This window comes from Balaenoptera physalus, assembly GCF_965194825.1.
Source record: "Balaenoptera physalus genome assembly, chromosome: 12".
In the NCBI taxonomy this organism is placed as follows: Eukaryota; Metazoa; Chordata; class Mammalia; order Artiodactyla; family Balaenopteridae; genus Balaenoptera; species Balaenoptera physalus.
Window position 1 is genome coordinate 39,530,936 of NC_138897.1, and position 18,878 is coordinate 39,549,813.

The 18,878-nt window shown below is 35.6% G+C and overlaps 1 protein-coding gene across 8 annotated transcripts in view; it reads right to left on the minus strand.

Moving 5' to 3' along the window:
• Positions 1 to 18,878, minus strand: part of PIK3C3 (phosphatidylinositol 3-kinase catalytic subunit type 3) — a 161,681-nt gene that overhangs the window by 140,038 nt on the left and 2,765 nt on the right. For all 8 annotated transcript variants that reach the window (XR_014251495.1, XM_082416000.1, XM_082416003.1 and 5 more), the window contains exons 2-4: positions 18,256 to 18,444; positions 12,915 to 13,058; positions 6,710 to 6,839 (exon numbers count right to left, since the gene is read on the minus strand). Coding sequence is in view for 7 of the 8 variants with exons in the window: in XM_082416000.1 (XP_082272126.1) it covers positions 6,710 to 6,839; positions 12,915 to 13,058; positions 18,256 to 18,444 (463 nt within the window). In the remaining variant the exon portion in view is untranslated. The remainder of the gene's footprint in view (positions 1 to 6,709; positions 6,840 to 12,914; positions 13,059 to 18,255; positions 18,445 to 18,878) is intronic.

Sequence of the window (18,878 nt, forward strand, 5' to 3'; positions counted from 1 at the left end):
TTTAACCCCGTCCTGTCTGAGTGAAGAACAGATGCCCTCAGGCGACCTACATGCAGAGGCAGGGCCAAATCCAAAGCTGAACCCAAGGAGCTGTGAGAACAAAGAAAAGAAAGGGAAATTTCTCCCAGCAGCCTCAGGAACAGTGGATTAAATCTACACAATCACCTTGATGTACCCTGCATCTCTGGAATACCTGAAGAGACAATGAATTATCCCAAAATTGAGGCGGTGGACTTTGGGAGCAACTGTAGACTTGGGGTTTGCTTTCTGCATCTAATTTGTTTCTGGTTTTAGTATTTAGAGTTTATTATCATTGGTAGATTTGTTTATTGACTTGGTTGCTCTCTTCCTTTTTTTACTTTAATATATAGATGTATATATCTTTTTCCTTTTTCTCCTTTTGTGAGTGTGAATGTGTACATTTCTTTGTGTGATTTTTGTCTGAATAACTTTGCTTTTACCATTTGTCCTAAGGTTGTTTCTGACTGTTTTTTTTCTTTTTTTTTAATTACTTTAAAATTTTTTTAAATTTAATAATTTAAAAAATTTTTTTATTTTAATAACTTTATTTTATTTTTTTCTTTCTTTCTTTTTTTTCTCCCTTTTCTTCTAAACCATGTGGCTGACAGGGTCTTGGTGCTCTGGCCGGGCGTCATACCTGTGCCTCTGAGGTGGGAGAGCCGAGTTCAGGACATTGGTCCACCAGAGACTTCCCGGCTCCAGGTAATGTCAAACAGCGAAAGCTCTCCCAGAGATCTCCATCTCAACGCTAAGACCCAGCTCCACTCAATGACCAGCAAGCTACAGTGCTGGACACCCTATGCCAAACAACTAGCAAGACAGGAACACAACCACACCCATCAGGAGAGAGGCTGCCTAAAATCACAGTAAGGTCACAGGCACCCCAAAACACACCACCAGACACAGTCCTGCCAACCAGAAAGACAAGATTCAGCCTCACCCAACAGAACATAGGCACCAGTCCCCTCCATCAAGAAGCATACATAATCCACTGAAACAACCTTAGCCACTGGGGGCAGACACTAAAAACAACGGGAACTAAGAACCTGCAGCCTGCGAAAAAAAACTCCAAACACAGTAAGTTAAGCAAACTGAGAAGACAGAGAAACACACAGCAGATGAAGGAGCAAGGAAAAAACCCATCAGACCAAATAAATGAAGAGGAAATAGGCAGTCTATCTGCAAAAGAATTCAGAATAATGATAGTAAAGATGATCCAAAATCTTGGAAATACAATGCAGAACCAACAAGAAAGTTTTAACAAGGAACCAGAAGAACTAAAGAGCAAACAAACAATGATGAACAACACAATAAATGAAATTAAAAATTCTCTAGAAGGAATCAACAGCAGAATAACTGAGGCAGAAGAATGGATAAGTGACCTGGAAGATAAAATAGTAGAAATAACTACTGCAGAGCAGAATAAAGAAGAAAGATTGAAAAGAGTTGAGGACAGTCTCAGAGACCTCTGGGACAACATTAAACGCAGCAATATTCGAAATATAGGGGTCCCAGAAGAAAAAGAGGAAAAAAAAGGGACTGAGAAAATATTTGAAGAGATTATAGTGGAAAACTTCCCTAACATGGGAAAGGAAATAGTCAATCAAGTCCAGGAAGCACAGAGAGTCCCATAAAGGATAAATCCAAGGAGAAACATGCCAAGACACATATTAATCAAACTATCAAAAATTAAATACAAACAAAAAATTAAAAGTAGCAAGGAAAAAACAACAAATAACATACAAGGTAATCCCCATAAGGTTAAAAGCTGATCTTTCAGCAGAAACTCTGCAAGCCAGAGGGAGTGGCAGGACATATTTAAAGTGATGAAATGAAAAAACCTACAACCAAGCAAGGATCTCATTCAGCTTCGATGGAGACATTAAAACATTCACAGACAAGCAAAAGCTAAGTGAATTCAGCACCACCAAACCAGCTTTACAACAAATGCTAAAGGAACTTCTCTAGGCAGGAAACACAAGAGAAGGAAAAGACCTACAATAACAAACCCAAAACAATTAAGAAAATGGGAATAGGAACATACATATTGATAATTACCTTAAATGTAAATGGATTAAATGCTCCAACCAAAAGACACAGACTGGCTGAATGGATACAAAAACAAGACCCGTACATATGTTGTCTACAAGAGACCCACTTCAGATCCAGGGACACATACAGACTGAAAGTGAGGGGATGGAAAAAGATATTCCAAGCAAATGGAAATCAAAAGAAAGCTGGAGTAGCAATTCTCATATCAGACAAAATAGACTTTATAATAAAGACTAGCACAAGAGACAAAGAAGGACACTACATGATGATCAAGGGATCCATACAAGACGAAGATATAACAATTGTAAATATTTATGCACCCAACATAGGAGCACCTCAATACATAAGGTAAATGCTAACAGCCATAAAAGGGGAAATTGACAGTAACACAAACATAGTAGGGGACTTTAACACCCAACTTTCACCAATGGACAGATCATCCAAAATGAAAATAAATAAGGAAACACAAGCTTTAAATGATACATTAAACAAGATGGACTTAATTGACATTTATAGGACATTCCATCCAAAAACAACAGAATACACTCTCTTCTCAAGTGCTCATGGAACATTCTCCAGGATAGATCATATCTTAGGTCACAAATCAAGCCTTGGTAAATTTAAGAAAATTGAAATCGTATCAAGTATCTTTTCCGAACACAACGCTATGAGACTAGATATCAATTACAGGAAAAAAAAAGTAAAAATACAAGCACATGGAGGCTAAACAATATGCTACTAAATAACCAAGAGATAACTGAGGAAATCAAAAAATACTTAGAAACAAATGACTGAAAACACGATGGCCCAAAACCTACGGGATGCAGCAAAAGCAGTTTTAAGAAGGAAGGTTATAGCAATACAATCTTACCTCAAGAAGCAAGAAAAACCTCAAACAACCTAATCTTACAACTAAAGCAATTAGACAAAGAAGAACAAAAAAACCCAAAGTTAGCAGAAGGAAAGAAATCATAAAGATCAGATCAGAAATAAATGAAAAAGAAATGAAGAAAACAATAAAAAAGATGAATAAAACTAAAAGCTGGTTCTTCGAGAAGATAAACAAGATTGATTAACCATTAAACAGACTTATCAAGAATAAAAGGAGAAGACTCAAATCAACAGAATTAGAAATGAAAAAGAGAAGTAACAACTGACACTGCAGAAACACAAAGGATCAAGGGAGATTACTACAAGCCACTATATGCCAATCAAATGGACAACCTGGAAGAAATGGACAAATTCTTAGGAATGCACAACCTTCCGAGACTGAACCAGGAAGAAAAAGAAAATATAAACAGACCAAACACAAGCACTGAAATTGAAACTGTGATTAAAAATCTTCCAACAAAGGCCCAGGACCAGATGGCTTCACAGGTGAATTCTATCAAACATTTAGAGAAGAACTAACACCTATACTTCTCAAACTCTTCCAAAATATAGCAGAGGGAGGAACACTCTCAAACTCATTCTGTGAGGCCACCATCACCCTGATACCAACACCAGACAAAGATATCACAAAAAAAGAAAAGTACAGACCATATCACTGATGACCATCGATGCAAAAATCTTCAATAAAATACGAGCAAACAGAATCCAAAGGCACATTAAAGGGATCATACACCATGACCAAGTGGGGTTTATCCCAGGGATGCAAGGATTCTTCAATACATGCAAATCAATGTGATACACCACATTAACAACCTGAAGGATAAAAACCATAATCTCAATAGATGCAGAAAAAGCTTTCAACTAAATTCAACACGTATTTATGACAAAAACTCTCCAGACAGTAGGCATAGAGGGAACTTACCTCAACATAATAAAGGCCATATATGACAAACCCACAGCCAATATCGTTCTCAATGGTGAAAAACTGAAACCATTTCCTCTAAAATCCTGAACAAGACAAGGATGCCCACTCTTACCACTAATATTCAACATAGTTTTGGAAACTTTAGCCACAGCAATCAGAGAAGAAAAAGAAATAAAAGGAATGCAAATCGGAAAAGAAGTAAAGCTGCCACTGTTTGCAGATGACATGATACTATACATAGAGAATCCTAAAGATGCTACCAGAAAACTACTAGAGCTAATCACTGAATTTGGTAAAGTAGCAGACTACAAAATTAATGCACAGAAATCTCTTGTATTCCTACACACTAATGATGAAAAATCAGAAAGCGAAAATAAGGAAACACTCCCATTTACTATTTCAACAAAAAGAATAAAATACCTAGGAATAAACTTACCTAAGGAGACAAAAGACCAGTATGCATAAAACTATAAGACACTGATGAAAGAAATTAAAGATGATACAAACAGATGGAGAGGTATACCATGTTCTTGGATTGGAAGAATCAACATTGTGAAAATGACTATACTACCCAAAGCAATCTACATATTCAATGCAATACCTATCAAACGGCCAATGGCATTTTTCACAGAACTAGAACAAAAAATTTCACAATTTGTGTTGAAAAACAAAAGACCCTGAATAGCCAAAGCAATCTTGAGAAAGAAAAACAGAGCTGGAGGATTCAGGCTCCGTGACTTCAGACTATACTACGAAGCTACAGTAATCAAGACAGTATTGTAGTGGCACAAAAACAGAAATATAGATCAATGGAGCAGGATAGAAAGCCCAGAGATAAACCCACGCACATATGGTCACCTTATTTTTGATAAAGGAGGCAAAAATATACAATGGAGAAAAGACAGCCTCTTCAGTAAGTGGTGCTGGGAAAACTGGACACTTACATGTAAAAGAATGAAATTAGAACACTCCCTAACACCATACACAAAAATAAACTGAAAATGGATTAAAGACCTAAATGGAAGGCCAGACACTATAAAACTCTTAGAGGAAAACATAGGCAGAACACTCTATGACATAAATCAAAGCAAGATCCTTTCTGACCCACCTCCTAAAGAAATAGAGATAAAAACAAAAATAAACAAATGGGACCTAATGAAACTTCAAAGCTTTTGCACAGCAAAGGAAAACATAAACAAGACGAAAAGACAACCCTCAGAATGGGAGAAAATATTTGCAAACGAATCAATGGACAAAGGATTAATCTCCAAAATATATAAACAGCTCATGCAGCTCAATATCCAAAAATCAAACAACCCAATCCAAAAATGGGCAGAAGACCTAAATAGACATTTCTCCAAAGAAGATATACAGACTGACAACAAACACATGAAAGGATGCTCAACATCACTAATCATCAGAGAAATGCAATCAAAACTATAATGAGGTATCACCTCACACCAGTCAGAATGGCCATCATCAAGAAATCTACAAACAATAAATGCTGGAGAGGGTGTCGAGAAAAGGGAACCCTCTTGCATTGTTGGTGGGAATGTAAACTGATACAGCCACTATGGAGAACAGTATGGAGGTTCCTTAGAAAACTAAAAACAGAACTACCATATGACCCAGCAATCCCACTACTGGGCATATACCCTGAGAAAACCATAATTCAAAAAGAGTCATGTTCCACAATGGTCATTGCAGCACTATTTACAATAGCCAGGATAGGGAACCTAAGTGTCCATTGACAGATGAATGGATAAAGAAGATGTGACACATATATACAATGGAATATTACTCAGCCATAAAAGGAAATGAAATTGAGTTATTTGTAGTGAAGTGGATGGACCTAGAGTCTGTCCTACAGAGTGAAGTAAGTCAGAAAGAGAAAAACAAATACCGTATGCTAACACATATACATGGAATCTAAAACAAAAAAGTTGTAAAGTGCTTGGCATTAAAACTTTCTCCAGACATAATAGAGTCATCCATAACTAATAAGATCACAAAGGAAAATTACATGTAGAAATTAAAAGAAAGTCTCTTAACAAAAGTATTGTAAAAGGATCTTAAACAGTATCTAACATAGTACTTTTTGAACAGATATTCACAACATAAGTTACACTGTTGTGATTTAAGAATAGAATTGAACTTAGAAATACAAACATTAAATGAAAACACTTCATTAACACAATTTTGAAAGAAAGAGGTAATAACTCAGTCAATTTACAAAAAGAGAGGTGGGGTGGAGTGAGGGTAATTTAGACGAGCTAATATAAGAAATTTTCACTTTCAAACAATATAAGAATCTCTAGCATGTAATAACACTTGCATCTTTAAGACAATGTTACCAAAAAAGTAGGTGGTCATCTTGAAGGTATCACCAAAAGCTCTACATTTTCAAATCTGTTGGAATTACAGACACAAAAGGCCACGTATTATATGATTCTCTTTATATGAAATGTCCAGAATTGGAATATCTACAGAGATAGAAAGTAGATGAGTGGCTGCCAGGGGCTGGAGGAAGGAGGGAATGGGGAATGACTGCTAATGGGTACATGGTTATATTTTTGATAAAAATGGTCTAAAAGTAAACAGTGGTGATGATCGCACAACTTTGTGAATTCACTAAAAAACCATTAAACTGTACACTTTCCAAGGGTGAACTTTATGGTGTGTGAATTATACTTCAATAAAACTATTATTAAAAGATTAAATTTAAATTAAAAAGTAATCTGACAGAATTCATAATGTCAATTTATACTACAACAGATATCATTCAGAGCCTTCCACCTGTTCCAATAGCTTCTTTTTTACCTTGGCAAGGCGGCTCATCTGATCTTCTGAGAGAGTACTGCTTGTTCTGCCAGGAGTTTTTGTGGGCTCTGATCCATCTGCTTCCACGTTAGGCCAGACTTTCAAGTCGTGCATCCCTTGGCGAAACATGCTAGGCAAAAAGAGAATGTTCAGGACAGAATTAAATTAATGTAGTTCATTATGGGAAATTTTAGATTCGTAAACAGAAGGAATTCTACCAAGGAAATACATGTCTCTCTTGCCAAGCTTTAAGCCTCCAGTGGGCTGTAAAGCAATTAACCAAGCAACAAAAATCCATGTAACACTGTTTTTCACGTGCCATTCTTTTCTCCTCCAAGCAGTTAGAACTATTACAGAGATTCTAAAGTTAAACTGGAAACAGAGAAGCATCAGTAATGGACCACATGCACTTCATCACTTCAGTGGAGATCTTAGAAACAGAAACCAAATTTCTACCCAGTGAAAGAATGTCACATTTACAATGACTGAAACCAAAATTAAAATAATTATATAACTTTCTACTTTAAGTGACAATTCAGCATAGTAGACAGCGGAGTTGAACTGCCGGGGTTTGGATCCCAGCTGTGCCATCTATTACCTACAAGACTTGGGGTAAGTTACTTAACTTCTCTGTGCCTCAGTTTCCTCATCTATAAAATGAGATTATAAAGAGTAACTGTATCTCACAGGGTTGTTAGAAAAATTAAATAAACCAGTACAAGTAAACAGTACTTAGAATAGCGTCTGCCACATAATAAGTATTTGATAAATGTTAGCTATTATTTTCCTTTTCACTGGGTACAGGCTTATTTTTCACCCATCTTCTTTTCCATAAGAAAGATGTCTAAAATGGAATACAACAGTGGATTCAGTAAGAAAAAATACCCATGTCTACAAATCAGAAATTTAACATATCGTTGGAATTCAGCCTGAGCTGGATGATCCTGCTTTAAAGTAAAAGACTGCATGACCTCTGATTGTCATGCTTCTGCTTCTTTCAAAAAGCTACCATGGGGCTTCCATGGTGGCGCAGTGGTTGAGAATCTGCCTGCCAATGCATGGGACACGTGTTCGAGCCCTGGTCTGGGAAGATCCCACATGCCGCGGAGCAACTAGGCCCGTGAGCCACAATTACTGAGCCTGCGCGTCTGGAGCCTGTGCTCCGCAACAAGAGAGGCCGCGATAGTGAGAGACCCGCGCACCGCGATGAAGAGTGGTCCCCGCTTGCCGCAACTGGAGAAAGCCCGCGTACAGAAACGAAGACCCAACACAACCAAAAATATAAATAAATAAATAAATAAATAAATAAATAAAAATAAATTTAAAAAAAAAAGCTACCATGAAGACCCACAGTAAAGGTTGAACAAACTCATAAAAGGAGCTCTAGACAAATATGTTTTTTAAATATGCTGTCAAGTTTCTGAGTTTTGTTTTTTTGAAGAGGGTTAGAGATAGTCTTCTGTTAGTGTGTTCTCTTTTTTTAAGTGTTGTTTAACAAGGCCTTTCAAACAATATAAAGTCTATTCAAACAGCATCCTCCCAAAGCTGAAAGGCCAAGCTGTCAATTGCAATGAGAATAAGACTAGAAGTGTGTGCAGGTGAGTAGACAAGTCCCAAGACTCCCATATTAAATAATTTTTTAATTAGGTACACGATGGATATAGTGATGCATTTTTCCCATCTTTAAAACCACTGTACTTAACTGTAAAAGGTTCACATTAATTTTTAAACCATTATTATCATGATCTGACCAATGGAAAATTTCTTAGCAGATTTTCCTGAGGTAATAAAGAGAATTTTCACTGAATATTATGTAAGGTATGTAAGTAATGATGCCATAAACATTTAGATTGGAAACTATAAAGGACAGCTACAAGCTGATGAGCAGTATAAGATTAAGAACTAAATATGTTAAGGTCTCTAAGGTTGGCAATAAACAGGTAATATCCATCAACTATATCTGCAAAAGCTTACTTTATAGGCCCAACACAAAATGTACTGACTGGTTGTGAAGAATCAATACACCCAATATTTATCTATCATGTTAAAGATCAAAAAAAAAGTGTTATTATTTAAAAAGCCTTTATAAAGTTCATTTTCTTTCCCTTTCAACTGAGAGACATTCAACATCAAGCTTAGTCTCTAAGAAACTGGGTACAGTGAGGTCATAATACCACTTTCAATGAATATCCTTAAATGTACCTTCAGAAACAGCAGAAAGCTTCCCTTCCTTCTCTCCACTTCCTTACCCCCAAGCGAATAGTTTGGCTGAACTTAACTAAATCAAAAATAAGTACAGTTGGCAGGAAGTCAGTTTACTAAATGATTTAGGTGCCTTGGGATGGATCTGGAGAAGAGATTTAAGGATAGGGGACATGGAAGGTAGGGGTGATGCCAAGTGATTCAAATGATCAAGTGAACATATTACTTTCTCTTGACACTAATGGAACCTTTACAGAGAGTTACACAGCCTCCAGGTGGCAAGCAAGAAGATGCTCAGAGCATCAAGTCCATTTGGGAAATTAAGCCAAACAGGCAAGAAAGAAGAAAACAGTACAGCAGGATCTCCCTCAGACACAAGCAGAGGCCCCAGCAACAGCAGCTGTAGATGCTCCAGCTCCCAGTGCCAAGCCACTACAGCAACAACTGGCCTGACTTCAGAATTCACATTTGGAAAAAACATCTGCAAGAGAAATATACAGCTTGCGTATGATCCTTTGCCAATTCAACCTAATGATCAATCAGTTCTTTAGCTACTTAGGAATCTCACAAGCTAGACTTTCAAAATGAGGACAGTTAGTTACTCCAGCCATATCCTAACAGGTCTGTCTTTCGATTAACTACACTATTCTCCAAGAAGCACTGCTTCACACTGACTCAAGTATACAAAACAGGTATTAGCAAACAGCAAGAGTTGGTAGTCACAGGACTCCCGATACTATAACACAGCTAATAGACACTTTGAGGACCACTTTTAAAAAGCTAGTAAGTCCATACCAGGACTATTTAAGGAACAAGGTGGGGTACAACTGGTATTATTTCATTGCCTAAGAAACATTTGAGGAAATGAAGGTCTAAAGCAGCATTTCCCTAAGTCATGAGAACTGTGGTGGCACATGACATGATTTTTAATGGTAGGTGGAAAAAAATTTGCACAGGCTTCCTGCTGAGATCACACAGAAAACTCATGCTACTTTCTCACCATGAATGTCAGCAACACCATGCAGAGAAGCAGCTGTGACCCAGCAGTACAAGTGGATGTCTGCACTCTGCTATAGCACCTGGAACATCCTGAATATCATATTCTTCCACAATCCAAAGGTGCACAGGAAGTCCAGTATCCTGTGAGGGAATGCCTCGGCTTGTCTCCACTGCACCCCAGTTAGCCTTCAAGGGAAGGCCCCAGGACACAGAGAGAAAAAGGAGTTATTTTAATTTCACAGGGCTTCTCAGATTTCCTTTTTCTGAGGTGCAGGTCACTATAAGCATCAGCCTAGAGGGAATAGTAGGTGACCTAACATGAGTCATTATACACACACATACACACAATGATTACTACTGATCTCACGTACTTTATAAAAACTTGCCAAAGGCCAAGTAAAACAGTGTCACAAATGTCAATCTGAGAATTGATTTGGCTGTAGGCAGGTCATTTCACTGTACTTCTGTGGAAATTTCTATTGTGTCACACCTATAGTCTAGTCAGATTGTCTCCTGAAACTACATCCTAGGGTCAATGAAAATGTATCGATATATGAGTGTTAAAAGAGGTGTTTCCATGAGGGAAACTCCCGCTGTTATTTCAGAAGGTAAACCACTAATGAAGAGGCCAGGAGTAAAAACCAAGAGGTCTATCTGGCTGTTTCTCAAGAAGATTTAACCACTAAGACTACAGTAAGAGTAATAAACTGTTCTGCATTTTTTTCTATATGGCAAGCAAATTCCACCCTGGTAGAGAAAGTAAAAAGGTACAAACACTCCAGAAAAGAAACATACTGATTTTGTAATATGTCCATTCTACTATAACATGCCATTTTATCAGAAACCATATTTAAAACTGGAGGCCATGATGTCTCAGACTATGTCTAAATTATTGTTCCTGCACGGATTTCAATAATAAATATTTCTTTAATTGGTACATTAAAGTAAAATACCTACACATTACTAAGCAATCGAGCTATTCTAAATGAAATTATATCTACATTTTATTCATGAGTTGAAGCTTTTCTGAGACATCCTACCCTGAACAGAAAAATTCAATATTGTAAGGATATCAATTCTCTCTGTAATTCACATATATAATTCAATACAGTTTCCCAACAAAATAACAATGAGCTTTTTATTTTTAACTGAGGAAATAATATTAATATTTATCTGATAAAATATAGAGACTATCCAGAGAAATTCTGAAAGGACTACGAATGAGGAAGATTATCCGTCTCTAATATTAAAACATTTTATAATTAATAGTATTCAAAACTAACAAGAATAGTTCAGAAATAATGACAGCTAATATTTACTGAGCACTTATTAAGCTCATTACATGTCTTTCGTAATTTATCATCATAAACTACTCTGTGAGGTAAATACTAATATCTCATTTTACAGATAAGGAAACTGAGGCATAAAGAGATTAAATAACTTGCCCAAGGGTACACAGATAATAAGCAAAAGAGTCAGGTTTTAAACCCAGACAATCTAGTTCTACCTGCCTTCCTAACCACCACTGGTTTATAAAAAACTGATAAATTCAACATCATAATTTAAGATTCATGAGCTGCAAGTAAATAAGCAACAAACAAATATATGATAATTCAAAAGAAAATGTCAAACAGGAGAAACAATATGTGTAACACGTAACACACAAAGGGTTAATTTCACTAATCTACAAAGACCCCTTACACATTAATAAGAAAAATGACAACTCAAAAAAAAAGGCAAAGAATTTTATGGTATGTGAATTATACCTCAATTTTTAAAAATGGGCAAAGGATATGAAAAAGCAATTCACAGAAACATAAACACAAATGTAAAGGGAAATATCACAATACGATCATCTTCACTCATATTTAATGATGTGAAAATTAATTTAGGAGATAACATTTTTCAATTTTAAAATGGGCAAAAATTAAGAAGTTTGATAATACCTAGATTATGGTCTCTACCATTTGATACCTAAAGGAACTAGGACTTCTTTCAGAGAGTCCAGGTCTGGGGCAGGAAATTTCCCAATGAGCCTGGAATAGCTTGTCTCCAGAAAATAAAGAAGCTACCAATGACTACTGCTGTACTATACTGTCAAAAGAACATGGGATCAACTTGAAGGGGCTCCTACTGACCAAAACTTGGAATTTTTGAGAATTATAAAGAATAAAAAGAACAATGGATTGAAACATTTCAAAACTGTTTAAAAGTTCATGATAAAACTAAAGAACAAAAAAACCAAAAAACCATCAATCGTCACTTTCAAGGTTACCAGGGCACCAACCAATTCATTCTTAAAATTGTTAAAAGAGAAAAAAATTAAACATTCATCTGCCTTTCCTATATGAACTGTATACCAAGGTAACTCAATATATGATGAAACACCATGTTTTTTAGAGAAAAATTCCTATTAATAAACATAGAAAGAATATAATGTCAACAATTTTCTTAAGATGAAGAGTGATCTCTCTGTTCAGGAGAAAAGGGATAGAGAAAAAACACCCTAAAGGACTATCATGTTTTTGTTTTTGTTTACAATAAACTTCTATTATCTGTAAATTTTTAAAAACAAAATTAACTTTCCTATTATAATCATTACCATTAGAGCAAATTAGTGCTTTAGTACTCTTTAAACCCTGTTTGTCCTTTTTGTCACTATTATGACAAAGCAGAAAAACCCTATAACAAAGCAGTTATAGGATATGACAAATAGCCTTTTTTTCCTAAAAATAAGGTTCCAGTTTCCAATGACTATTTCCTAATAGAAATCTCATTACCAATCATTAACAGTAGAGAAATACAAACTGTGTTTTTTAATTAATCTATCTGCATCTCCTGAAGGAAATATGTGTCAACTTCAGTCTCAAGTACTATGGAATCATATGTATCCAACAGGTTTCACTTCCTAGCACAGAGAACCAGACTGGGCATAAACTATTAAGGTCAAGAAAGAAAAGGGCCAGAAAGCAACAACATTTCCATAGGAAAAGAAAACGCTTACCCGTATTTTCCAAACAGCGAAACTGTTGTTCCTCCCACAGGCACTGCCTTTCCTGGTCCATACACATCCCATATAGTCAGGGCCACTTGCGCATTCCTGGGCAGGTCGGGGTATTTCACAGGCAGTTTTAGCCATTCATTCCAGCTATGGAAATAAAGTCAACAAAAACATAAAGCTAAGGAAAGAAAGTCAACATAAACATATGTGTATAACTTTCTTTTAAATTAACAAACCATACAAGAAGGTTTGTCCAGAGAAAATGTCAAAAGATTAAGTTAGTAGTACAAAAAATAACGTGGCACTTACCTCAATTTTGCTCTAGGTAACTTCTATTTTAAATACAGGCATATATGTATTTTATTTCACTTCACTTTATTGGGCTTTGCAGATATTGCATTTTTTACAAATTGAGGTTTATGGCAACTCTGCATCTAACAAGTCTATGGGTACCATTTTTCCTACAGCTTTTGCTCATTTCATGTCTCTCTATCACATTTTGGTAATTCTTTCAATATTTCAAACTTTTTCATTATTAATATATTTTTTTATGGTGATCTGTTGTAAGTGATCTTTGATGTTACTACTATGACTCGCTGAAGGCTCAGATGATAGTTAGGATTTTTTAGCAATAAAGTAATTTTTAATTAAGGTATGAACACTGTTTTTAGACACAATGCTATTGCACACCTAACAGACTACAGTATAAAGATAACTTTCATATGCATTGGAAAACCAAAAAAATCGCTTTATTGCAATACTCGCTTTATTGTGGTGATCTATACCTGAACCTGCAATATCTCCAAGGTATGCCTATAGAACACATGAAAAAAAATATTTTGAAAAACAAAGCTCATGAAAAATAACACTGGTAAATTCTTTAATCAAGAAACTCAGACATCAAGGATTTACTGTATAGCACAGGGAACTATAGTCAATATCTTGTGATAAAATATAATGGAAAAGAATAAGAAAAAAGATATATACATATATATGTATAACAGAATCTCTTTGCTATATACCTGAAACCAACATAATATTGTAAATCAACTACACTTCAATGAAGAAAAGAAAAGAGAAACAGACAATATCACTAAGACACAAGGAATATAACAATGGCTAATAAAAATCTGGGAAGACACATAAACCTATTAGAACCAAAGTTGTTTTAGAACTAAACTGTGATTTTTTTTCTGTAAGCATTCTCCAGAACAGTTTTTTATTAAAAAAAGAAAGAAATCAGAATTACTCATATTATACTCAAAATGCTGCTAGGTATAATATGATCGTATAACATACATCAGTATCTCAATAAAGCAGAAAAAAACCAAAATTTTAAAGAACTCAAAGGAGACCATCCACTAACTTTGTAACATGAAGAAGTTACTAGACTGCTCTGGACAGGTATGCGACAACTTTTTACATGAGATTTTTCTTCCACTCAAGTTATTTCATTAATACCAATAATGCTTAGCTATTGTTTTTTTTTAATGCTTTCAAAGCATATTTTTACATATGATTTCACTAAGGAATGAATGTTTGTTCTTACTAACAGTAATGACAACACAGCTCTCCCATTTTTTTTACTGTCTATTCACCTCTGCAAATTTTCTTCTGCATTCAAACTTAACACTGGATTTATCTGATCATTTCAACTTCCTTAAACAACAGATGGCTTTTAAGATCCCAAAAGAAAACTATGCAAACAACACACAAAGTAATACCCAGCAGACACACAGAATTGCTTCTCTCTGTTTACTCAAAATTATTCTCAAAGGGCATATCCCAGTCTAGGTCAAATACACCTGCATCAGTAAGAAACTGAACAGAATTTTCACGAACTTATTAAAGAACAAAACATTTACATCCACCATATAAATTCAAGGACCTACAGGAAAATTAGAGATGGCTATCAATTTAAAGGAGACTCTAAACGTCATTAAATCCTTTTCTTCTATGAAGTTCTTAAAGAAATAAAATACATGCTTTAAAAAACCTTTCTCCCCTACAGATAAGCTTAAGAAACTAAATGAATTTACTTAATTACTTTCACACGGTGGGCCAGAATGAAAAGGTAAATACTAAGCAGTGTAACCTTATGCCAATGAACAAACCACAGAGATTAGTTAACACAGGCTAAAGTTAAAGAGAAAAGTCAGTAACAATATCCAAAATGAGCTGTGAAAATACTCACCCTTATATTCTGTCCTTTGACTAGGAGACAATACATAACAGCAAGCAATCATTTGCCTCAAACCTTTTGCCATCCAACACCTGACCCCCACACCTCTTTAAATTAAAGCAAAAACACTTTACCGTTTTACATACTGGGCTTCTGCAGAAGATTTCTTTTGAAGAAAATGAATCTGCAGCTAAAAAATAGTTTGAAAACTACTCAAGATATTCTAGAAATTATGGAAAGATCTGGTCAGACATCAAAGAACTGTGTATTTTGAACACCATTTTGTTCTCTCCCTTCCCATGAATCATCCCTTCTTCATGCCCCAACTCTAATTAGGCTTAAACTCACCTGGCAACTTTCAAAATATTCCAGTATTCTAAAGCCTGATTCTGGATGGTATGACTTCCCACCATGTACCCCACACCCATACACCAGTGTACTAATTCTCTAGTCTGATTAATGCACTCCTAAATCCTAACTTTCTAATTTTAAAATTATATTAGATAGTCTATGTCTAAAGCCATTTCAAATCCTCCACGTGACAAGACAAAATATAAATTAAAATAAAATTTAAACCACTTGCCTGCAGAATAATATTCATATATATAACTTAAAATGTTTCAGTATTTCACACCTAAAGATGATAATTTTACCCTAAGTGTAACTAAAGAAAGTACAGGTTTCCTCCCCATGGGCTCTCTTATTATAGGACAGGATAGAATAGAATATGGTAGAAGAGATTCGTATGAATTTTGGATGAGCTTCTCATTATTTGAACTCTCACAACTCACTATCAGAAACTCAGAAATCAGATTTAGACAACTTGGAATCTCATACTACCCCAAAATACTTTCTGAAATGCAAAAATTAAGATAGCAAGAGATCCTTTTGTGGTATAATTTATGTTCCCCACAGTCTACAGAATCTTCTTTTAAGTCAGTGCTTATAGAAAATAAGGGCTGTATAAAGTTTGCCCTTATTTATTTTAGAAGTGCTATTTTTGTTTTGATGAATTGGTAAAAAATTCAACTCTTAAATACTAAAGGGCAGGATGTACAAAATCTGCAAATGTTTCCCTTAAGCCCAAAGAGTATATTTAAAAGAACATAGGGACTTCCCTGGTGGCGCAGTGATTAAGAATCCACCTGCTAATGCAGGGGACATGGGTTCGAGCACTGGTCCGGGGAGATCCCACATGCCGTGGAGCAACTAAGCCTGTGCACCACAACTACTGAGCCTGCGCTCTAGAGCCCGCGAGCCACAACTACGGAAGCCCGCACGCCTAGAGCCCGTGCTCCGCAATAAGAGAAGCCACCACAATGAGAAGCCCATGCACCACAACGAAGAGTAGCCCTGCTCACCACAACTAGAGAAAGCCCGCACACAGCAATGAAGACCCAACGCAGCCAAAAATAAGTAAGTTAATTAATTAAAAAAATAAAAGATAAAAACCTATCCTCATATATTTACCCAACGTAAGGTATTTTCTCAATCTATCTTCTACACAGCTGTTTCAAACCTTTTAATTAAAAAAAAAAGCCATTCTAATTATTTTAGAGTACTTACTTTGTTAGTTTCACAATTTAAAAAAATATAAACTAAACACCTCAAACCTTGAGAGAGCAAATATGAAAGTTTTTATATCCTTGAAAATACATAATACATAAACAATGCAGAGAGGAGCTGGTAAATGGGAGGAAGAGGAGAAAGATGTTAATCTCCCTATAACTGGGAATTTGCTTTTGCTCTAATCTCTTTTATTGCCAAGGCATGGAACAAAACGACCATACAATTTCCCCCAAGAAAAGTGGAATTCTCCATAAATGTTGACTTCCTAGACCTAAATTTGAGGTTCTAAGTCTTTTGGGGGATCACAAGCCACCTCAAAAAGTCTAATAAAAGCTTTGAGTTCTGTCCCTGTAAAAAATTCTGCATACAATTTCAGGGTTTTGTAGATTTCCTGATTCCAGTTTAAGAAACTCTGATACAATTATAGGAGTTTTGGTGGGTTGTTTTAGGTGTAATGATGATACTGTAGCTATGTTACAGACATAAAGAAATATTTAAGTTAAGATGATATAATATTTGGAATTTGTTTCAAAATAACATTGGGTATAGCTGAAACAAGATTGGCCTGAGTTAGTAATTACTGAAGCTAAGTGAGGGAGCCCTGGAAGTTCATTATATTATTCTCTCTACTTTTACAGATTTGAAATTTTCCAGAATAATAAGTACAAATACATACATATACTTGTGTGTGTATATATCTAGCCACAAAAAGACTACTAAAGAAATTACACCATTAAAACAGTTGGTTTCAGTGTAGCCAGATCATCAGAGCTTAGGCTTCTGATCTCTCCACAAAACCTTTCCCAGTCTGCTGGGCCACACTTGGTAAACAAAGGGTTGTATCCTCAACAGCACAGCCTGGGAGTCCATGTGGCCACATCCTGTCCTCCATGAATACTGTGGGCATAAACTCCTTCACTGAGAGGCACACAACCTGTGTATCCTGTACCAAGCCTACCAGGGTACTGAATAATACTCACGAATCAAACATTAAAACTGCACCACACAATCTATCAAATAAGAAGTGTCAAGAGATTATATTAAGGACCTACAATACTATCCTGGAAAAATGGGAACTTTACCTCGAATTCCAACAATGGCTTGCTAATGCAGCATGCTTAATAAATAAAGAACTTAAAAAAAAAAAGTTAGTTTCATATTTAACATAAACATCTGTCCAAACAGATGACAACATATCTCTCTCTAAAGATCTGAGTTCCAAACATCAGCTTAGACAATATCTCAGACTATCCAAAAGTGTTTCTGTGTTCAAGGGCATAGAATGGGAGCAAATTTAGAGACGTGTTTTTGGTTTGGGTCATTTTGTGAATCAGTCAAGTTCTCATAAAAATATGTCAATATACTCAATACGAACATAAATTCACTTCCACCTCAATTAGGTAAATAAATTCACTTTCACCTCACTTCCACCTACTTTATCTGAGTAGGTTCCTACTTTAAACTATTTGATCACTGCTTATAGGTATTAAATAAAGAATTTTAATTCCTCTGTAATCCCAAATAATACTTTCAACATCTATAAAGAAATGGGAGAATAGTCTGGAACCCACCATATTCAAGAAAACAACTTACTTCCATCTCGTACTAAATGCCTTGTAGGAGGTTCTCACTGGCAAGGCAAGAGGCTTCCCTTCTGCGAAAACTTGGCAAGTAACATAGAGGTCAGAACATGTTTCTTGGTACAGTCCTGAAAACTTCAACATTGGGTCTTCTAGAACAGCTTTATAACTCTTTTGTTCTCTCTTCCCTTCCAAACTTCCTCTGAAAGCATAAAAGCAATAATGTTTAGACACACATTTTTAAAAGACAAACACAACAAATACTAAGAGTTTATGGTTATGTCACAGTAACCTTATGCTACCTGAACATTTTCCTATAGATGAAATTAAAGTCATTTTTTCATTTACTAAAGGTCTCTTAAAATACTAACATGCCTAAGATAATTCCTAACTTCATCAACATATTTCTCTATTTTAGGCTTCTTAATTTTAAACCCTGTCATCAACTCTTGTGTCTACCTTCTAGATGTCACCAGCTTTCCAAGCATTAGTTTCATTTTATTAATTTCAAGTTGACCACTTATTCCTGTAGTCTTTCAACAACATTTACTGTACTAAGCATAGAGGTCCAGAAATGAAAGACAAGATAAACAATACAGTGTTACAGGAAAATATTAAGTCCTTGCTCTAGGGAGA